Source organism: Pantherophis guttatus, chromosome 3 (assembly GCF_059756535.1).
Source record: "Pantherophis guttatus breed Tessera chromosome 3, ASM5975653v1, whole genome shotgun sequence".
In the NCBI taxonomy this organism is placed as follows: Eukaryota; Metazoa; Chordata; class Lepidosauria; order Squamata; family Colubridae; genus Pantherophis; species Pantherophis guttatus.
Window position 1 is genome coordinate 65,941,402 of NC_142065.1, and position 24,253 is coordinate 65,965,654.

Sequence of the window (24,253 nt, forward strand, 5' to 3'; positions counted from 1 at the left end):
AGCTTTGAGGCACCCCAGATTGAAGGATGCAAGGCTTCAACCTTTCATCCCTCAAAAGCATGATAGAAGCAGTTGGCTTAGGAAAGAGCAAAACCAATATACAATAGTATATTATAATAGTATCTATGATCCACAGTCCTTGCATATGGCCAAAAAAATATCATGATCAATAGTATCAAATGCTGCTGGGACATGGAGGGATACACTGTTCAGTTCCAAGCAAAGGTGAACCTGAATTCCAATTGGAAGGACTTCAAATACTCTGGGGTTTTTTAGAACCTTCTGAAATTGGAGCCAAACCACCTTCTCATCAACTTTTACTAAAAATAATAGACTGTAGACCAATCAGCAATGTTCTGTCTTCTGTATGCATATAAATCCTTATTAGGACTTCATATAAAATTTCTTTGTGGTTGCCTCTGTTTTTCTAGAGATATTTCAGCGCACCACATTTTGAAAGTCCATTCTGGATAGTGCTGTGCAATGAAGAAAACGCAAGTAAAACCAAAATAAAATTATCAGAGTGTAATGCATTAATTCTCTGGTAAATTTTTTCCCTTGCTGAAATCTCAAACACAATGCAATTCAAAAATGAGTAACCCAACTCATCTCAAGCTTAAACTTCTTATTAATGCTTTATTGGTGACTATTTAATAGTTTGTGCTATTTAAGCATAAATTTAATTTACTATACATTTAAAATGAATTTTTAAATTCAAAATTGTAAGATATGGCATTATCTGAGATTGAAATTGTTGCATCTGAACTCACATCAGTAATTACTGTACCTTAATTTGGCTTTCTAAACTTACAAATGCAATCTTAGAAATCTCTTTAAGGTGGATGGGAGGGAGTCTCATCTATTCCTAGTGAATTAATTTGTACTTTATTTATACTGGTCAAGCTGCAAATTTTAACTAGGTGAAGATTCATTTTTATATACTGTATACAAATTATATTTGGAAAATAATGGTAATTAAAATGAACAAAAAAGATGCTTCGAGTAGGCCCTGCAAAATAGCTATTTGTTTTCCATTATTTTCCATCTAAAAGAGTGAGGAGGGACTAAGTAAGCCGATTTGTATTCAGCTAGTATTTACAGCTTAATTAGGAAGGAAAATAATTACTAATTAGAAAGAATACATCAAGAAAAAACTGGGAATGATGACTGTGCTCATTCCTTTCCATGACTGATATTGCTAAACTGTCATTTCAGAACATTTATTCAGGGGCTTCTGACAGTATTATGTACTGCATAAAGAATGCTACTATGGATGATAAAATGATGATATAAATGAGAAATGATACTTGATACTTACTGCCTGGGCTGTTTTTATTGCCACAAATCTATGATTCCCTTCCTTTCCACATACGTATCCAAAGGCCCGATGGTCTGTGATATCCTTTGCGATGTATGAAATTTCGTGTACTGCATGATGGTGTTGTAGTAGCTGTTCATAAACAAAGCACAAGAAGAGCATTTTTAATGTAAGCTCAGGGTTTGATTAAGGCATGATTCATTTTTATGACGATAAATCTGAAAAAGAACAATCCCACAATGAAAAGCTCGTGGTTTGATTGAGTCATGCGATTTATATTTATAAGGATAAATGTGTAAAACAGCAGTATCACAATGAAAAGCAATGCTTCAAGCACATTTTCTTCAAGACTACATCTGGTCGGTTTGATCATGTTTATAATCATTTCATGTTGTAGGTGCTTTAGGTGTTTCATCTAGAGTTCTGTTTTCAGTTAGATGAATCTTCCTCATCTGTTATCACAAACTCTCTTGTGATATTGTGTCAAACTTCAGATCTTTCAACAACAGGATGCTTTTCTTGTGATCATTAAGAAAGCTTGAGTTGCTACAGTTCCTTTACCATTATTCTTCAGTATCTTTCAAATGGCCTTTCTGACAAATCTGCCTTATGGATGAACATATGTGCATATCCTGAAGTAGCATTAGCACTGAAATTAATATTGCTACTGTTTAAATAAGATTAAGTAAGATTTAAAGGCCAACTGGTTTTTTTTAAAGTTTTTTTTTTTAAGAATTCTTGGACTGGATGGTGTAGAAGTTGTTATAATAAATCAATCAATCACATAACTTTCATTATAGCTCTATTCTTCTCCCAATATCTTGTTTCTGTATATACTCTTATTTGGCTTATTGACCGATTCTGTTTTGGATACTTTGTTCTCTATTGCTCTGACAGTCCAATTTAGACAATGCTCACTGCTAATAATTGCTATACAAGCACAATCATGTTAGGTAACGAAGATAAGAACCCTCTTGCCAAATTTATTTTATTTTTTCTTATTAAAAAGGCTTTGTTTTTGGGGTTTTTTTGCTTAATTTGTATCATTTAATTAGCATTTTATTAATGTTCAGAGATGATAACTTGACGTTTTTTATTTGCATACCATCTATCTTGTATAAAAACATGTTTTTATTTTACAGCCAGTGCAGATTTCACCTATTTAATTTAAACTTGCAAACATTTCATAAAGCTCAAACAGAATGCAAGCACACAGAGACAGATCATGGTAACTAAATTTGCAAAAATCTTTTAATTAAGTTATTATAACCTATTATAAATTATAGTGATTAAGAAAATCTCATGTCGATCAATGGCAGTGACAATATAGACAAACAAAGAGAAATATCCTTTCTACTGAATTTTAATTTATCTTTTTAATTAGCACAGAAAAATGAATTTACGTTTAGCAGAGATTAAGATAATATTCTAAACTGACATTTATTTCAAAGATGAATTTTCTTGACATTTATACTTGTCAATTTATGTCATCATAAAAATATATGAGCTACATATAATGAAGATTTGAATATACTGCAGAATGTATTTGACTTGTAAACTACAAGTAAGACACTCAATGGTGAACAAATATACATTATAGGTAGTCCTTGACTTAAGACAATTGGAACCAGAATTTCTTTGCTAAGCAAGGCAGTTGTTACGTAAGTCACACCCACTTTTATTGCCTTTTTTGTCATGGTTAAGTGAATTGTTGCAGTTGTTAAGTGAATCACATGGTCGTTAAATGAATACAGCTTATCCTGTTGACTTTGTTAGAAGCCAGATGTGAAGGTCACAAAGGCAATCATATGACTCAGGGATGCAGCAACCATTGTAAATACATTACAGTTGCCAGATGCCTGAATTTTGACCATTGGACTATGTGGATGCTGTGATGGTTGTATGTGTGATGACTGGCTGTAAGTCACTTTTTTCAGGGCTAAAAACTAAACAAACAGGTTTACGTTGAGCACTATCTCTATATAAAACAATAGGAGAGCTGGTCTGGTGTAGTGGTCAGCCTAAAAACTGGGGGACTATGAATTCTGGTTCCATGTTATGACTGGCCTTGGGTCACTTCCTCCCTCTCAGGCGTAGGAAAAAGACAATTGCCAACCATTTCCCAAATCTTGCCAAGAAAACTGCAGGGACTAGTCCAGGCAATTGCCATAAATCAACATTTAGTTGAAGGCCAATCCACACCAAGGTTAAGAGCAAAACCAGCAATAATACAAATGAACACACTGGCTGATTTTGAGAGACAGTTGTTCAACAGAGTAAACACTGTCACAGAAAAACAGTGTTTTCATGCCTTAGCTCCCATCACTTTGTGAAAGTAGAGTACTAACAACAGTTTTTCTAAGGACAATTGATTTGGTTGATCCAGCTAGGAGAAGAAATCCTAGAAGAAATATTTAAGGCCCAAATCACGCTAGCCTTTTTATGTTAAAAATAGTTGTTTGACTTTAGAAGGTAAGGCAGGGTCCACAGCACAGGCTGGTGATGATTAGGATGCAACTTGTTGGAGTTACATCCAAGACCCCTGAAATCTATAAATACTATGAAAAATCATAGTACCTGTGAATCACATTTGCTGCATTAGGGGTGGTGCTTTCTCACCTATATTAAACACTGGAGCAATTAAGAGAGAGAGAGGCACAATACATCAATGAGTTCTTGCTTGGGGTCAACTTCAGAATTAACCAGAGATCTGAGTTTTACTATGCAATTTCTTTTTAAAGGGAATGTATTCATCAATCTTATATAAAACCTCAAATTGATGCCTTGTTTTGGTTCAGCTTTGACAAAACATCTCATGATTTACCTCCATAAAGCAGACAATGTCCATATCTAGGGGTGATATAAGGAGCTGTGTGCATGGACAAATGGCATTTCTACCAAATTTATGTTAATGGTAAAACAGTCCACTTAACAGCTACTCAACAGTTACTTTGGGTTACTCAAAGTGGATTGCTCAATTGTAAAGAATTGGGGGCTAGTCCTGGTGGAAGTTTATTTTTCTATTTCTATAATGAATTTTCTAGTCATATTTTAATGCAGCAGTGTTCCCAAACTAGATTACAATATTAAACATGCAATTTAATTGATGTTTTTATAAATGTAGAAGCCCAATCTTCACTAAAATAGATACTGGCTATTACAATAAATATATAATTTAAATATTCTTATGTATAATTTATATAGATTTTCCACAGGAATCACCTTCTGTCAGTTATTTTGTTGGATTTCAAGAATGAGTAAGAGATATAAACAGGAGAAAGAAGGAGGTAGGGAGACACCGCGTAACATCCAAACTCCAGCTAAATTAGAGAAATGTCTATAATATTGACCCAAAGTTAAGCAGATAATCTATGTTGTCTAAATTGTCATGAGATCAGCAGCTATAAAATCGTTTAAACAAATAAGCGCTTTCTAACATACTGAATTCAGCAGGCACTCAAAACCGCATCCTCATTCCATATTCCTACCTATGAGGAAAATGGATTCTGTACAAATTCAGTCCATATGAATGTGATTTAGCCAGAGATTTGGATATATTGGTTTCCTACATTAGGCTGTCAAATTCATTTTTTTTCTTTTGTTTCTTTTGTTTCAAGAAATATTAAAAATAAAACACTCCATAAAAATAGTATGTAGGTTTCAGGGTTTTAAGCAAGCCAGAATACTTTGAAAAATAGGGAAATCAGAATCTATATAAGAACCGCAATCCTGAAATTCTAAATCTCTACAGAAGAATGACAAACAAACTATCTACTGCATCTACTCTCTATTCTACAGCTCTATTTCTTTACAAGGTATGAGCAAGAAAAACAGACATAAATTATTTTATTCCAGTTCAAAGTAAACTTGAAAGATAAATGGTGACAGTAACTGTATAAAAGATGGTGATGCCCTAGCTTGCTTATTAGGAGCTTTGCAAAAAGGACAACTGACAATATTTTGGATGAATGCCACATAAACGATCAAAGAACCATTATTATTTAGACATTTGCATAATCAAGGAACATAATGGAATAAATACTCTGTTGTCAATACCCTTCTTGAATGAGCGTAATACTAAAGACCTGAACTGATATTTCTAGGGTTCCAAAGTTTTTAGTAATTATCCAGATCCTAAGCAAACAAAATACTCACATTATTCACAAAAACTTACTTATATCCTACTGATCATATATTATGACATATCTGCCAATAAATTTAGCAGAGTAAATTAATTTTGTTGGAAGGGGTAAGCATTCTTCATGAGAGCTACATATTCTCTAGTGTATTAATTATATTAGCTTATTTACATAATATAATTATATTGATTTATTAGATTTTCCCCTGCATTTCAGCTGTATGCCCTCCTTCTAAGTGTAAAATTAGGTAACCCTTTCTTTATCTCAGGGTTCTATTAAATCAATTTTTTGTCATTATCTTATTGATTGCCAAGCAGTATTTGCACAGAAATTAAACTATGATCACATTCTTTCTTTATTTGTGGAATTGGACATAAAGATTATTCTGCAATGGTAAAATATCTGTAATGCAGGAACAGCAAATAGAAACATTTTTATTTATTCAGGAAACCTCATTAAGTCCTGGTAAATCATTATATTTTCAATGGCTGATGCAAAAGTACTACCTTGTAACTTGTACCAGGCTATTAAGAAGCAATAAAGAATCAGACTCGATTGAACAGAAGGAAAAAAAACATGCATACAACTACAATCCTGTCAGTATTTATAGAGAATTTAAGGAAATGGCTGTCAAGAAATTCTTAGACTCTATTAAGCATGTTGTGTCCCAACACAGTAGGTATAGAATGAAGTACTTTATATTGGTTTAGAACATCCCTCTGTTTTAGGCAACAATTATTTATTTATTTATTGGAATTCGTCAAACAAAAACGAGAACAAGAATAAGAGAATAAAAATACAATGAAGGACAATAGGCATGTTAGTGCACTTATGCACGCTCCCTCTACTTCTAATTAGTCATGAGAAGCTTCTAAATTCAATGTAGAACATATCAATTGTCCATGGACTACTTTAACTAATTAGTTACACCATTTAATTCAGGCATTCTAAGTTGTTCTACAAAACAGATAATTCATATTATTCATTCATGTACAATATTATATTTCATACTTACCTGCTTGCTACTGTTCTGCTAGAAAACTAACTAAAAACAGCAAGCAACAAAAATATACTTTGAAATCAGCTACTACTGATTCATGTTTTCAATCTATGTGCATGTAAAGAAACCTGTTAACTATTTTTAGGTGTGTGAAATGGATTAAAGTAATGGAATGCAATTATAACAAGATCAGGGCATAGGAACAGCCTTTTTAGTGTATTTTTTTCCCTATTAACTTCTAAAGGGTTTATGATTCCTGAAATAATTTAATTTCAGGAAAAATACATTCTGATTACACAATGTTTGGTTGTGCTTAATTTAAAATTTGGCATTCAGGCTCAGCTCCAAATTAGAAAAAAGAATTAAGGAATGCTTAGTGTCCACATAATTTTTAAATACTAGCATTTTTTCTCTTTTTTTAAAGAATTAGAAAAGAACTATTCCAAAAATCTGAGTGAAACTTTTAGCTTCTTTTAAATTTACCCACCTTCAATATCAAAGCTCTTACAGAAAAGGGAAATCAGCAAGGGAATATTTACACAGCACTGTAACTTTTAGCTTTTGGTGATTTTATTTGTCATTAAGGCAGCCTCAACCCTTTAGCAATAATAAAGAGGGATAATCCATCCCCAAACCCTTCAGGTTTTCCATTGTTGCATCCATCACCACTGTAATTGAGGCCATGCACTTTTTTCCTAGTTGTCCTCTTCTTTTTCTTTCCTAGCACAATCTCAAGGGAACTTGGCCTTCTTATCATCATCTTCTTTTAATGACCCCATAATCCCTTGAGGGGTGGAGTCTGGGTAAACTGAATAGAGCTGAGTGTTTTACTGGCCAGATGCCCTTCCGGTCGCCAATGTGGAGTTATATTCAGCAGATATATTCTCATCGTGGCCAGAGAGAGAGGAATATCTGCCTCCATCTAGGATCGAACTCACAGCCTCCTGATTGTGACGTGAGAGCTCCACCTCTAGACCACTGTATCACTTGGAATTTGGTCTTCTTATAATGCATCCAAAATATGGTAATTGAGTCTGGTCATTTTGCTGTGAATGAAAACTCTATGATCCATGTATTTGCTTTCTGGGCTCTATGATGTTCTTAAGCTTCTGTTATTAACACTACATATTTCTAAATATGTGAGCATATGTTGCAACTCTCACTAGTTCACATAGAATTATCCTGTATTTTCCCTGCAGTCATGCTGATTTTGATCTATATAACTAATACTGCCTAAACATTATACAGTATTGTACAAAAGATGCAAAAATGTGTCTATTGCTTCTCATCAGGTTTGGCAATGAGGAGTAATTGCATTCTGTGAGAAAAGCCAGTCTTATCCAAGTTCTAATACATTATCTAGCATTACAAAATAAAACCAAATGTTCCTTATTCTAGTTCTGAATGGAATGTTCAAAGGTATAATAAGATTCATAAATCTTCATATCCTAAAAACCATTTCAAGAGCACAGTATGCAAAATGCACAGACTTAATATGAATAATTCACATCCTATCATTTTTTTATGTTTCTTTATAATTCCTTGACATTATTTATTTAGCAGTATTTAGTAATATTTCTAGGCCGATATACTAGATTTAGAAATGACTTCTTGAGGCAAGGCATATTTTGAAACTTAGTCAATTCTTATTATGTGTGGAGCAAGCATACAAATTGTCAGTGTCACAATGTCATCCCCACAATAGTCCTAAAGGTGTTTTTTCAGGAGGCAACTGGACTTTCTTGTTTTTTCTTTTGAAGACGTTTTGCTTCTCATCCAAGAAGCTTCTTCAGCTCTGACAGGATAGTGGGGAATGGAAGGACACCCCCACGACACAAATAGAGCTTCAATGACCCTCTAAAACAAGAGTGTCAAACTCACAGCCCGTGGGCCAGATGCGTCACATGCTGGCTACGCCCATTCCTGGTTTAGCAAAGGGGGAAAAAGTCATGTGATGACGTGTCGTGAGTTTGACACTCCTGTTCTAAAAGTATGCAAATTACCAGCTGTCTGCAAGGAATATAAATCCTTCCATTCCCCACTATCCTGTCAGAGCTGAAGAAGCTTCTTGGATGAGAAGTGAAATGTCTTCAAAAGAAAAAAAAAACAAGAAAGTCCAGTTGCCTCCTGAAAAAGCACCTTTGGGACAACCATGACCTGGATGACTGAGAATCTCTACAGACATCCCCACAATAGTTTCCCTCCAAATATATGCAACATCAACAAGATTAGTAGAAAACACTCTTGAGCCCAAATTTACCCCCCAAATGAAAATGTTCTTAATTAACATATATCATCCTAAACAGGACAAAAAACTTGCCTACATTTCAGATCAAGGCTCATGTTCTTGTAAATTCTGCCAAGGATAGGCAGGAACCTGGGAAAAGGTTCCAAACCAAACTCATAAAGTTTCCTTCCCTCTTCTTTGACCAAGATCAAACATCCAGTACATGTATATCTCCTTTTCCATTTACTGGACCTTTGGTGAATTTTTTAGCATTGTTTGCTGATTACCTGAAGACTTACTTATAATTTCTAAACAATTCCAAACATTTTTGGAAGGTGCAGTAAGCTTCAACGAATATTTAATGATATAAATTTCGTTTCCTAGGTCTCGGTGTCCCACAGGATCTTAGCTACAGCCTTCTCTGCCATCTAATATACTTTATACAAGTTTCTCTCCCTCCAATCTTCTCAAGCATTCATTTTTTTCTATATTTCTGAAAGAAGAAAGATCAAAGAGAGAAAACCTGTCTAATTTATAATTTGTCCTCCAAATGGCTGGAACCCAAGTTGCCTTGATTGTTAGCTTCCTTATCTTACATCCACAGTGTGCATTCAGATGGCTTCATCCATGGGCTAATCACCTATACACACAATATTCAGTATGTTTGCTAACTCTTCGCCTGTATTTTGAAGCAAAACATTTTAATATAACAAAGAATATAGCATTTTAGTACAGCAGCTAAAGATTTTTACAAGTTATAATCAAGGTATTCTCCATTGTTGCATAAATGTACGACAGTTTAAAGTCACTTCACAACTTCGTTGATATGTCCCTTAATGACACTGGATTTTAAATATGATTAATGATTATGACAAATATTAGATCTTTATTCCAAATTTAAAGGCCCCGTGGCAACAGCGTGCATTGCATAATGTCAAATTTCCATAATTTCATTTTGTGTTTTTAGAGGCAATTTACCAGCTCACAAATGAGTCCATGCAATTATGATATACAGATAAGCCCTGACTTACAACCACAATCAAACCTGGAATGTTGGTTTGTAGGTCATTCCAGTCATTAAGCAAGTCATCACCTACTAGGACTTGATTTTATGACCATTTTTATGACAAATATTAAGAAAAATAGTAGTTAAGCAAACCACTTGATTGTTAAATGAATCCAGCATTCCCAATGGTTTTTTTTTTTTTTGCCATTTTCTATAAGTAAATTGTGCAACTCATGTACATGGGTGACTCATCAACTTGTTGTCTGGAGCACTGAAGAGGCACATCTCTCAAAGATTTATTAAAGTCAACCTGAGGCCTTTTCTGGTTTTCAGAGCATATATATAGAAGCACATAAAACTTCCACTGCATTGCAAAAAATAAGTGAATAATGACTTGCAATGAAGAACTGGTTTGCTGACTTTTTTTTAATTCTCTCCTCATAAATATGAAAGCCACCATAAAATGTGGTTTCAAAAGGAATTTATGATGTACTTTGTTTCAAGAAGATATTCAAAATCAAAAGCTTTTCTGGGCATAAAACCACCTCTCTATTGCTCATTATTGCTGCTTTTGTTTATCTGCAGTTTTACTTTGTGACAACATATTAAGTTTTGGGTTTTTTTTGGCATACTTGTATAGTATGTTAGAATTGAAAACTAAAGGGCAAACATTTTAAATAATACATAAATAAGCCTGTTATACAAGATTTACGAACATCCAAGTTCTTAAGTCACCGAGAATTGCACATAAATCTGTATATTAGCTAGAAGGACCCCAATGCTGCTTTACAAAAATCTAGGTTACAGAATAAAATGTAATGTCAAACTAGTCCTTAGGCATATCTACAGGCGTAGTCTATCCATTTCAATGTCAGTTCATGCAATGTATTGTTAAAAACTGTAATGATGGGAATCTGAGAAACAGATGCCCTGTGGCTTTCATAGTTACTTAAATAGCTTATACAGCACTTTTAATGCCTTTGACAGTAATAAAGCCTTACATTTACCAATGGTTTTTTTTTGCATTGCTAACTAACATGGCAGAGAAGAGTGTGTGGTTATGGGAGTCTTGCCTGCCACAAATTATAGTATATCATTAGCTTCATACGATAGTTTAGCAATACATAAGATTATAACAAGTGGAGTGGCAGCTGGGAAGCAGTCTTCTTCTATTTGTCTTTTTAAATCAAGAGCTAGGATGGACTTTTTAAGGGAAGAGCCACATTATCATGTTCAGCTGCTGTTCCTCCTTTTTGCATCATAAAAATAACTTGATGACAAACAATATTGATTATGAGGAGTCTATGCCCTTTATAATAGCACTTCTGGATAAAAAAAACATCACAAAAGGGTAGCCATAACTTTTAGAAATATTTGTGGGCAAGTTTTAAAGTGTTTAGAAGGCCATTCTTCAGCAAGAAGGATATAAAAAAAGATATGCTCTTTTGAAGGAAAAGGCTTTATCAGAGCATGAGTAAAGCTTTCTCTGTCCACAGACTATCAATTTTCCTCGATAAAGACCTAAAGTTAAATTTGAAGAAACTACAAGGGATTTTTTTAAAAAAAATATAATACATAGATTATATTTTTCAAAAACACAGAACGAGAATAGCTGAACAAGTACATGCATTCAATTTTGTAGCTACTATAATTGTTGGACGAGCAAGTACAAAAATAGCCAGGGAAGTGATTGAAGTCTGGGAGACAGGCCCCTTGTCAGTCAACAGGAGTGCTGATTTACCACCAGCTTATTAAGTACTTAGGAGACGAGGGCTTGGCAGCACAAGGAAAAAAAGCCAATGACTTAATAGCTGGCCATCAACATCCCAATCAACAGGTAAAAAGCCACACATAACCAGGTACCATATAAATACCACACACAGAATAGCCCAAGGAACACACTCTGCTAAAGAAAAGTTCCCTGAGGATGGGTTCCAGTACGAGTCTGAAAGCTCGGAAGACTAAACCTCTGGTTCCGGGGACTGACCCAGAATGAATCTTGCAACATTATCCTGGGACACGTATATTCACCTTCATTCGTGTTGATATACTTAAAAGTATTTATTCATTGCTACTTGTGAGATGTTACTGACATAAAGTAAAATAATACTCTTTCAAAAATGCTCCTCAAAACTTTTCTCTCAGAATCTTCTCTTATTCAGAGAGCAAGCGAGACGGAGAGTACTTCTAATCATAGAATATCCAATTCAAATAAATAGAGAAACAGCCAATGTTTTAATATATTATGTCTTACATAAACATACAAGCAGAAAGGATGCCATGCCAGATGTCGTTCATCTTTTCCTAATGGCACATCCACAGCATCTGTCTCAGTTTCAGGGTGAAAAAAACACCCTCATCTGTTCTGTTTAAACACATTTTGTTGTAACAGCCATTACAAAATATGAGGGAGAAAAAAAAGCCTCAAGGGATGAATTCCCTTAAACTCAAGGACACTTCATTAAAAACCTATATTAAAAAGTAAGAGGACCAGGATTCTATACATTTTACTAGCCAGCAAACCTGCCCCACCCCACCACATAACATCTGTCAGTGTAACTTCAAAGCTTTCCCTGGCCACTCTTGTGTAGCATCTCTTGTTTGTGATAGGCATTCAGGCAACTGGCCATAAACAAGTCAGCCTTAAAATATTCCGTCATTCTGCTTCTTATTGTTCCAGAATAGACTGCACCCTGAAAAAAAACACATTTTTCTCTTCAAGATCCATCAGTTTACTGAAATATAGATGCCATATTTATATTGTTCTAGAGTAGATAAATCAGTCTGCTGAAGCTATCTGTTCTCAGGACGCACATTTTGAACTGTCATATTTGGAAGGCATAAATTATAAGTAAATAATATATTACTACATCATCATTGCAATATACCTTATCCCTATTTTGGATAAATTGTGCAGATCTTCTGTGGGGGTGTTTCACTTTGGTGAAGGCTTATAAAATCATCTTGAAGCAGTTTCGTTATCCAAAATGGCATCCTGACTTATAAAAGTGAAGCTAGCCTTAATGCTGCCACAGCTTGTTAGCAGTGTATTGCAAATGGCAGTTGACACAAACGGAAAGATCATGCAAAGTACCTCATCAAAGCAAACAGTATTGCTTCTTTGCCTTGAGGAGATGCATCCTAGCACTTTCATGGCACAAAGTACATTAAGAAACCCAAATCACTCCTCTGCTTCCTGCAAGACTAAATCAAAGCAAAACATGATTAAATGGATGTCATGCAATGGAAAAATGCTTAAGTCCTCTGATTCTGAGACAAAAAAAAAATTGAAGCCAAATATGAGCAATTGTTATAAATTTATTCTCTTACTGATACAAGTGACTCTAAAAAAAGTCAGAAAATGTTTCATAGTGTTAGGAAGCAATTTATTGGCATTTCTGGATATATATATTTTTTAGAATATTTACTTCACAAACCCTGACTATTGTCTAAACTACTTATTGTTAAAATGTTCAATATTGACCACCACAGGGAAGTATAATGAATAAATAAAGAGTAACCTATTTGAAATATTGATAGATTCGTCCTTCCCTAAGATATTGTTTTAAAACAGCATATGGAGGATGTGATACTATAATTAAAGTGAAAATTAAAAGTTACTTGGTACTTTCAATCCAAGGAAAATAATAGCTTATGATGTTAGGCACAGAATTTGCCTAGATCACAGGGATGCATATCTTATAAACATAAAAAGAGGACAAATTGCTTAGGTTAACATATAGAAAGAAAGAAAAAGATTTGAGTAAAGAACAAGATGACAGCAGATGAACTGTTTAAACTGGGCAAGCATCAGAACTGCTATATGTTACCTGGCTGAGGTAACCTCACCTCAGTTATAGCTACATATTTAAATAAATCATTATTCATGCTTTTTCAAAAGGCAACTGGAACTTTCTTTGTTTTTCCTTGAAGATGTTTTGCTACTCATCCAAGAAATATTTGTTAGTTCCTGTCAGAACCGATGAAGCTTCTTAGATGAGAACATCTTTAAGAAAAAACATAGAAAGTTCAGTTGCCCTTTGAGACTCACTCATTGAGTTACCTCACTCATTTCTTCTTTGGAAATGACTGTATTTTCAAAAACTGGCAAAGTATTCCATCACTGGAGGCTTTTAAGAAGAGAATGGACAGCTATTTGTCTGAAATGGTAGGGTCTCCTGCTTGAACAAGGGATTGGAATAGAAGACCTCCAAGGTCCCGTCTAACTCTAATGCTCTGATGTACTATGTGACTGGAAACTAATGGGCCACAATGTATCTGTGTGACCTAACAGTACTTATTCAGTTGGGCTCACAAAAAGCAAGAAAAAAAATTTACTTCTGAAAGACACATATTAGAGGCAAAAGAGAGTGTAATCTCAGAACATTCTCCAAATCCAAGGGAAAATAAATTGTTAATTTTCTTAATAGTTTTTTAAATTTAGAACTATAGGCTTTCTAGAGTCACTTGGCTGAGATGGGAGACTATAGAAATTGAAAAACTAAATAAATATTGTGACTGTTTAGAATTGAAATATATACAATCTTTGTAACTTAAAACCAGAGTGCTAGGTTAGATTATTTCTAAAGCATTCCTGTGCTGCTGGAGGTAGAAAACTAACAACCTATCATCATCCCTTTTGTCACTCTTCTAAGAGTTGGTGTAACATTTACATTTGTGTAAATTTACTATTTTAAGTCTTGTGGATATTTAAAATACCCAATGTAGTTCTCCCAGGTCCTTAAATGGGCTAATGCTGATGATCTGATTCTCATGTAGAACAGATTATTCATTGGATATATCTCTTTACAACCCTGTTCTGGATTGCTTCTGCTAAACTGGGTTGGGTTGTCTCTAAATTATATCAAACTGCCAGAATTTTAGTGAAACATTTTTTTTTCACTTGTAAGTTCCCTACTGACATTTAAGGACAAGGACCATTTAGTTTTGTTTCAGGATCAAACATCTGAGACAAGGAATGCAAATCCTTGCTTCAGTGCAATATTAATATGTGTCAGGAAAAAAACCCAGTCTATATATAAATGTACTAAATACTCTGAGGGAAGTACAGATTTTATTTTTAAAGCTATATAGGGTGAAAAGAAGTTGAAGCAGGGAATGAAGCTTCCAAAGCCAATGTAAAAGGAATACACTTGTATAGCTCTGAAATACAAATAAAAGAAGCTGAAAGAAGCCTATTTGTTGCATAGCATCAGGGTTGTCTAGATTAAGGATCTGGGAAGCTTGAAGGTGTGTTTGAAAGCATGTCAATAGTAACAAACGAGAAATATGCATTTTATTTCTGTAAGTGTCGATTTATCAAGCCCGATCAAATATTTCGTAGCTGAGGATGGGTATTCAGCTAGTGAACTGATATGGAAGAGAAAGGTATTAGAATGTTTGTCTCAAGGGATTTTGCTTTGTTCTGGAAACTTCCACTGCAAGCAATGGTAAAGTGATTGGAGATTCGCTATAAATTTTAGCAATACTATCCTGCTGAACTGATGGAAGTCTTATTGTTTCTAGCCTTAGCCTCAATAACTTTATGGTTTGGAAGAGTCTTTTTTTCCCCCTACTTCTTCTTCTTTTTGTTTAAGAGATAATGATCATGGAGAAAAAGAAACAGAAAAAAATTGCCAAGTTATTATAGTTTATTTTTACATACCCTGTTTTCCCGAAAATAAGACCCAACTGGAAAATAAGCCCTAGCATGATTTTTCAGGATGCTCATAATGTAAGCCCTACTCCAAAAATAAGCCCCAGTTAAGATCGTCAACAGACAGAGGTGTTTAGTAGTGTATTTTCCCCAAAATAAGACCTAACGGGAAAATAAGCCATAATGCGTCTTTTGGAGCAAAAATTAATATAAGATCCAGTTTTATTTTGGGGGAAACACGGAACTACATGAAACAGTAGTAGGCTGATGCTATATTTGAAGTAAACTTAATTTATTTTATTAAGTTCTGTTTCAATTGAATTAAATTAAAATTGAAAATTGATGTATAAGAAAGAAAGAAAGAAAGAAAGAAAGAAAGAAAGAAAGAAAGAAAGAAAGAAAGAAAGAAAGAAAAACATTTCAAAAAGTTTATGTGAGAGAACAGTCTGAAAGTGCCTTTTAAAAAGTAATTTCAATATTATCCAGAGGTGGTCATTTCTACTGCCCCAAGGAGCTTGTCACATTGAATTATAATATCACTTTATTTCAATTAAACCAAGATGGTGCACTGAGAAACCTATGCTGAGGCAGCAATCCCACAACATAAGGTTCCAAGGACTTTAAGAGCAGAACCTAAAAACAAAAGCTAAGTTTGACTCTTTTTTGTTTTCATGTAAATTAAGTTTGGCATTAAGTTTCACTCCTTCTCCAATCTGAATCACAAAATCACAATCATACAATAGTTAAATACTCAGTATATCAACTTAGTTCAAAATGAGGAGAATTCCTTTGAGCTTTTTCACTTACAATATCTCTTTTTCTTTTCTTTTCTTCTTTGCTGGAAAATAAGTGGCATTTCTCTAATTTCTTTTCTCTAACTGTTCTCACCTTATAATTAAACACAAGGAATTGTTATTTCATAGCTAGGAGAGAATAGTGCTTGCTTCCTGTTCATTATTTATTTCAGGTGGCAACATAGCCTTTGTTCTCTCCAAGTTATAATTTTTATACAGACTGCATTGTACAAATATTTCTTCTTAATCAGACCTATGACTTAATTCAAATATTATATGGCTCATTTTATAATTTTATTATTCAAGTATCAGTGTTTACAGTGCAATACTATAGAGAAGATCAAGAATGTGCTGCTAATTTGTTCACAATGGGCTTGCTATGTTGTGCCAAAAGTTTCCCAACCAATTGCTCTCTCTGTAAACACAGGTAGCAGGTTGGGAAATGACAGAAAAGTGTGCACTTCATGATCAGAAGAACACGCACATTCTTTTTGTGTTTCACATTCTTGCTGTATATAAAGGCAGTGGTGAGCTGCAGCATGGTCACAAGGGTTTGGGCGAACCCTTAGCTCTGATTGCTGGTTGGGCCTGCCCATTTGCTCCTGTTCTATGTTATCCATTTATAACTTACTTTCTGGCTCGTTGGCTGGGCCAGCTGCGTTCTGCGCTGCCCCTGCTGTTCTCACCGGAGCTGCCTGAGCTGATTAGGAGCCTGCTTGAAGCTCCATTTCTCTCCCAAAGGGTGAATCGTGCACCTGCTCATAACCAGTGAACACTTTGTTAAAGAAAGTGCAGCCCACCTCTGTATAAATGGTCTGGAGGTTAAATCATATGATGAACAGTTGAGATACATCTAGCCTAGCAAAGAGAAACATGATAACATGATAACTGTTTTCCAGTATTTGTGGGGCTGTCACAGAAAAGAGGGGATTGACTTATTTTTCAAAGCACCAGAGGGCAGAACAAGAAATAATGGGTGGAATCTTGTTAAAGAGCTATTCAACCTACAATTCCAAGTAAGGAGGAATTTTCTAAGAGCAAGAACAATTGATCAATGGAATAGTTTATCTCCGGAATTGTGGGTACTTCATCACCGGAGGTTTTAAAAAAATAGACTGGATAACCATTTGATTGTGAAGGTATAAGGCTCCTACCTTGAGCAGGGGATTGGACTGGAAGATCTCTGAGGTCCCCTCCAACCCCGATTGTAAGTTCTATTCCAGTGTTGGTAAAACCTTTCGGCATTGAGTGCCGAAACGGGAGTGTGCGTGTGCCAGAAACTGGAAGAGCAGCCTCCCGGTACGCATGCGTACACCGGGAAGATGATCTTCTAGTTTCCGGCGCATGCATGAGCACTGGCCACCCAGTCTTCCGGTTTCTGGCAGGCATGCGCGTGCAAAGGCCAGCTGGTCGGTGCATGCGCACCAGAAAATCATATTCCTGGCACACGCATGCGCACTAGGCAGCTGCTCTTCCAATTTCCGGCACTCCCTTGCACGTAAAGACCAGCTGGCTGGCAACAGCTCTAATGCCCGGAAAGATGGCTCTGCGTGCCACTTCTGGCACACATGCCATAGGTTCGCCATTACGGTTCTATTCTATTTCTCTTGATTTATCTTTCCTGCTCTTCATCTTTGACCAATTAAATCAAGAAAAATGAGATATATGCTATCCAACAATCCTGAGCACTCTTGGGTTTTCCTCAGATGTTTTGCCATATTTCTTATGAAGGACTGAGTTCAAATGCTGGGAGTGCTTGTCTTAGCACCTTCTTTTCTGCAGATGAGACAAGGCAGTTGAAAAAAAATTGTTCGTCGGTATTCCTCTATGCATTGCTCACCATTATTCTTTTAGCAGGTAACCCAGGTAATTCCCATAAAATTAGCAAGGGCCCCTTATTATAAAATGAGCCCCCATTGTAGAAAATATGTGGTCAGTAAGAGTCAACACCAATTAGAAGGTACATAATCAATGAGTTTCCAGCCTAGCACACCTCTGAATAAAACTCACTCAAAATGGTCAGAGCCTCTTGTAAAGAAAATTCTAGAAAGGAAGAAAAAAAATAAGGTGATTGCAGCAAGCCTGCCATCAGACAAACAAAAGTTGGGCTAAAATTAATCGCCTACAATATGGAGTCTCAGTCCTTGAAAAAATCATTCTCCCCTTTAAACTTTTTGTATCTTACTCTATAAAATTCTGGGAGTTAAAAAGAAATGGGAGGACATTTATTTCTGTATAGCTTATTACCAGAGGTTCTATGACTCATATCATGTAAAATAACATATAGTAAAATTTTCATGTTAAATAAAATCACATCCGGCATAGACACTTCAGGTAAATGAGTAAACAAAAGACAGTCTTCATACTATTAAAATAATGCCAACCTCTGTATATATTGGAAAAGTAGTAGGAGAAAGATTGAAGGGAAGGGAGGGGGAATTCTTTTTCTACTTCTATTTTTTCTAGAAATTCTAGACACAATTTCTACTTGTACTGGACACAATTGGCAATACTTCTTTTTTGACAACCATGAAAATACAACTTCCTCCCGGCCCCCCATTTTCCAATACAAATACAAGGGTGGCTAATCCTCAGGCCGCAGACCAGCCTAGGGCCTTCCAGGAACTGGGCCGTGCAAGCGAGCAAAGCCTCATCTGTGCATCTGCAGGATCTAGGCAGCATGAGAAACCAGCTTCTAGGTCCACGGAAAAACCACCCTCCACGGTGGTCCCTGGTGCCCAAAAGATTGGGGGCCGCTGCACCAGAGAGCAAATTCAGATATAACTTCAAGCTTACACAACATTTAAATGTTAACTTTGAACAGTGTTCAATAGATCTTTACTGTCACTTGCTTTCGGGATCTTTTTTGCTAGAAAATTTGCTTATTATTTCCCCCCCCCCCAAAAAAAGAAGAATACTACAAATCCTGCCAAAGGAAAATTAATTTCCTCAATATAGCTTTAAAATAAAGTAACATTTCTTTCTTTCTCGTACATATGTGCCCTATCTGTGTCTGTTCCTTAGAATAATTCTATATAATTTTATCCAATTTGATTCCCAACTTACCTTCCAACATATTAGTAAAATATGTAGAAAAAATAAAAACATATTTAATTGGTAGATATTACCTATGGCAATCCCGATAGCAAACACAATTGTCAAAATATCCTTTCTTAAAAACCTAGTGCCTATCAGCAAAACTGGAAAAAAAAAGGTGTAATCATAAATAAAAATATACATTTTATATCACAGTTTTGACTTTGCCATTATGATCTGCATCACTGGTTTTAACAGACCCAAATCTAAATTTTTTCTGATGTCACTCTAAGAAGAACAAGGTCATATCAATAATGATAAGTGTAACACCAGGTCAAAATTAAAGTTATTTTATAACCTTGAACAATAAATTATTCATCTGACACAATTTTATACTGAATAAGAGTCTTTTCTAGGCAGTGATATAACTACCTCCATAGACAAGAGTGTGACAAATAATATAAAAGCAGGACAGTTAGAAGGGCAATATATACAGCAGTAAATCACAGCAAAATACAGTATAAACCTGTAATAGCTAATTAGTTCTTAAAATGCCTAAGAAATTAATATGTTTTGATTTTAGAAATAAAAATAATGTAGGCATCAAGCAAATCTCTTTAGGAAGCAAAAAAGACAATTTTTAAAAAAGACAATTTCTCTTAGTTGCTCCTTGGGAAGGTTAAGCACTTAAGCTTCTAATGGATAAATTTACGATGAGACTTTATTTCAAATAGCCAAGCCATTTAGGGATATAGATTACTATCAGTACTTTGAAAAGGACCTGGAAACAGTCAATAAATATGATATAATATTATCAATTCCAATTAATTACTCTATTTTGAATACTGTTTTGAAGTTTGTTTTAAAGGCTGCAATATATATGGAACTTTTTGTGCGTTTGCTTTCAAATAAGATTTATCTTCTCAACTACGGTAGTCCCTGCAGTTTTCTTTGCCTCTTCCTAGGTTTGAGAGAGTGACTGGCCCAAACTCACTCAACTGGCTTCATGCCTAAAACAGCACTCACGTTCTCCCAGTTTCTAGTCTGGTGCCTTAACTACTACACCAAATGAAAAGTTACCAAAATGTAAATAATCACCATAAAGTAATCATGTTGGATCATTGCTAGTACAGTGAACAGGGGAAGGACAGAAATGCTTTGTTCTACCCCATTTGGAAGACTATTTTGGAAAAAGTTATTCATGTCCTGATGCAAGAGAACTTGAAATGTTTTGAGTGCTCCTTCACAAGGAACAAAAGACATTATTTGGTGTTAACTGTATGAAAAATGTACGAAAAGATTACTTTTAAAACTGTACACATTTTAATAATTCTGTTAGTCAGCAATGTAAACATGGGTGCAAGTATTAGAGCTACTTACTGTTTCAAATCTAATTTGGAAAAGGTGCTGTAGAATGCATGGGAGCATGAATATCACATCTGTCTGTGACTCATTAAAATCACATCTGTTTTCAGGCTCACACAGCTGCAGTAGGAAGCTTCCACTTTCATAAGTCATGAATATTCTGCTGTACTGAGCCACAAACAGGTGCTTCTGCTTGTTCAAAAACACCTCTTCCAATTCAAACCCAAAGCATTACAGAGGTTTACACTATTTGTTGCAGACCTGTCTCCAACAGCCATAGAACTGAGTATAGCAAACAAGCAACAGTGCACATATTCACTTCAATATCAGTATCCCTGCACAGTACCTACTTTCTACATTGGTTAACGTGCCTATTTACAAAGGTAAACAACAACAGCAGGGGATTCAAACTTAAGGCCCGGGGGCTGGCCCATGGGATGCTTAGTTCTGGCCTGCGGGACCACCCTGGAAGCAGCAAAGGATCAGCCCGTGGTGCCTCTGCCAGCAAAAATGGAGCTTGGGAGGGCTACAGGTGGCTTCCCAAGCTCTGTTTTCACTGACAGACGGTTGCAGAAGCTATCACAGCTGAAAACGAAGCTCAGGAGCTTGTTTTCGCTTGCAGAGCGCTTGGGCCAGCACAGATACCCTCGATATGAGTGATATTGAGCTGCCAAGCCCACCCTGGCCCCCTGAGGTCAAACACAACCCTGACGTGGCCCTCAATGAAATCGAGTTTGACACCCCTGAACAACAGTGTCTGCTAGCTGACTCCATGTATTTGTCATCTGATGTGATGTAGGCAACAGTATGAACGGTAGTCTGTGGATCAGAAATCGTTGCTTGCATAGAACACCATGACCATGCCTGAATTAAAGGTGGCCTTTGGCTGTGTTGGTCATACTTGTCCAGCAATACTGAAGTTGTCCTAATCATTAGGAGACAATGTAGGAAGTGTGGTAACTTAGTTCGTATTAGCATAGCTGGCTGGACAATACTAGGAGTTGAAGTCCATAAATCTTAAAGCTGCCAAGTTTGAAGATCTCTGTTCTAAAGCCTGATTTTTCACTGAGGATTCTTTTCTTCATACCCTCTCAATATCTAAATTCCAAGAAATAAAGCTTGTTGAAATGCAAATAACAAAAGGGGCAGCTTAACACAGCCAATGCAGTTCTGCTTAAGGGAAGCATTTAATGAGAAAATCCTTTTAAAAAACAGAGGCCAGTGGTTAAATAAAGAAGGCAGCTTATTATATAAGATGGAAAGGAAGAAAAACATAAATGGGAGGGGGGAAGTCATAACAATCCCATCCAGATTCAAACGAATCAATAAAATAAATACAATTTATCCTTTATGTGTAGTTTGGGTTGATTCTTGGGTTTAGAACATTCACAGATATGAAGTTCTGACATCTGGGTTCCAGATCCAGGCCGAGATGTGTCAGTAGAGGAAAAGGCAGTAGCTAAGAGAGCACTACACAGCTTTAAAAGAACTACCTTGAAGATTTGACAGCCACAGCTGAGAAGAGGAACAGGGGAAAGACTGAGTAAAAAAATACTTATGTAGCATGAATGATGGAAGGAAAAAGGACGGAGATTTGGGAAAAGTGGGTGAGAATGGCTGAAATTGTAAAGGCAACTGAACTGGAGGATTTATGGATATGTCAGTATGAAGGGACTGAAGGCTCTACACCCCAGAGATTTCTATCAGTTAAGTGAATAGGCAACAGGGGAAAGGTTGTAAAAAGGCCTGTTTTATTGGCCTCTTGCTGATGTCATTTCCCCCTACCATGGTTAAGGGGAAGTGGGCTTATTTTGTTCTTTTAGAATTGGTGAGAAATACAGACTCCTGAAAATGATGTGATATGGAATAATTGGCTAAATAGCAATAGCATTTAGACTTATATACAGCTTCACAGTGCTTCACAGTCCGCTCTAATTGGTTTACAGAGTCAGCATATTGCCCCAACAATCTGGGTCCTCATTTTACCGACCTCAGAAAAATGGAAGGCCGAGTTAACCTTGAACCAATGAGAATCGAACTGCTGAACTATTTCATAAGGGACAAAGAATTTTCATTCCTAATTATCAGGTATAAGGAGACAAGAGGATTAACCATGCAGCTGCTTTTATTTTTTGATACCAAGACATTTCAGGGGAATCTGATGTTAGTAAAACAATAATAATTAATAAAAAAACATGAAAAACTTTGTGCAAAGATCAGTAATACAATGGAAAACACAGTTGCTGCTCAATGGTGACAGTCTGGGAGAAATTCATATGAAGAGAGAAATCTTTCAAGGAGACTTTCTATCACCGCTACTGTTTTCATTGCACTATTCCTCTGTCAACAATACTGAACAAGTCAGGCCGTGGCTATGAAAGAACAAAAACCTCTGACAGCTATCTCACCTCCTTTACATGGACAATTTGAAGCTGTCCGAAAAAACACTGTCTGAAGTAGAATCGTTGATCAACACTATCTGTATATACAGCCAAAATATTGCAATGGAGTTTGGATTAGACAAATGTACCATCCTCACCATCAACAGGGGAAAAATAGTAAAAAAAAAAAAAAAGGAAATGGAAATAATAGCGAAAGTCTGGATAAAGACAATTACTAAATAGCTGAGGGTGGGGGGAGTGAAACAAGGAATCAGTTTAGAGTCTTTATCCAGTTACAAGAGAAAGTTCAACATAACCTTGAAAGCTGTTGAACTTTATCCAGTTTTACCCAGGTGCAAACTGTTAGTTAGGACGATTCCTATGCATATCCTTAATGTAATAAATCAGCAAATTAAACTCTTCCTGTTTGGACCCGGTTCTTTGCACCTAACAGGTTCAAGTTGACAATTTCAAGCACTGAAGTCAAAGAGAAGTTTAGAATTGAATATATCATGAGAGTGAAGATCTGAGTTCATATTCAGTGGAAGAAATACCATCAAGGCATTAACACCGGGTGATTCCAGTCATTAGATACACCACTGGAATAGTGGATTGGATTCAAGCAGAACTAAAAACTCTGAATAGGAAAACTAGTAAAATAATGGCAATAAATCATGCCTACATCTCTGCACTGATGTTGACAGACACTACATAGCAAGGAAAATAGGTGAACATGAAATGTTGCAAATACACCAGACAATTGAAGAAGAAAAAAAGGCATTAGAAGAATATCTGGACAATGGAAAAGATACACTGAAGCCAGTATACCACAAAGATTTATTGATTACTAGAGAGACCAAACTGGCCTAAAAAAAAAGACCAAATTAAGAATAGAAAAGAGACATGGCAAGGCAAAGTATTACATGGCCAGTAAGAAAAATACCAGGCAAAGAAGGTAACAACAAGACTTGACAATGGCTAAGAGTGGGGAAAATTGAAGAAAGAAACAGAAGGGCTAATTATGGCAACACAGGACCAATTGCATATAAAACCAAAATTGAGAAAATAGCAAAAAAAAGCAAATGTTGCTCATGCAAAGATGCTGAAAAAACAGTGGACCATCCCGTTAGTTGCTGTAAGACAAATTGACTATAAACAATGGCCTGTCAAAGTACAATAGCAATAATTGTGTATTGGAATATCTGTAAGAAATATCATTTAACTTCCAGCAAAGAACTGGTGGGATCATAAAATAGAGAAAGAAATAGAAAATGAAGAAGCTAAAGTGTTCTGGATTTTAGAATTCAAACAGACAAGTATCTGCCACATAA

General features: G+C 35.7%; 1 protein-coding gene across 28 annotated transcripts in view; it reads right to left on the bottom strand.

The window, feature by feature from the left end:
* Positions 1 to 24,253, bottom strand: part of DAB1 (DAB adaptor protein 1) — a 728,003-nt gene that overhangs the window by 58,609 nt on the left and 645,141 nt on the right. For all 28 annotated transcript variants that reach the window (XR_015733114.1, XM_087889766.1, XM_034415187.3 and 25 more), the window contains one exon: positions 1,319 to 1,450. Coding sequence is in view for 27 of the 28 variants with exons in the window: in XM_087889766.1 (XP_087745892.1) it covers positions 1,319 to 1,450 (132 nt within the window). In the remaining variant the exon portion in view is untranslated. The remainder of the gene's footprint in view (positions 1 to 1,318; positions 1,451 to 24,253) is intronic.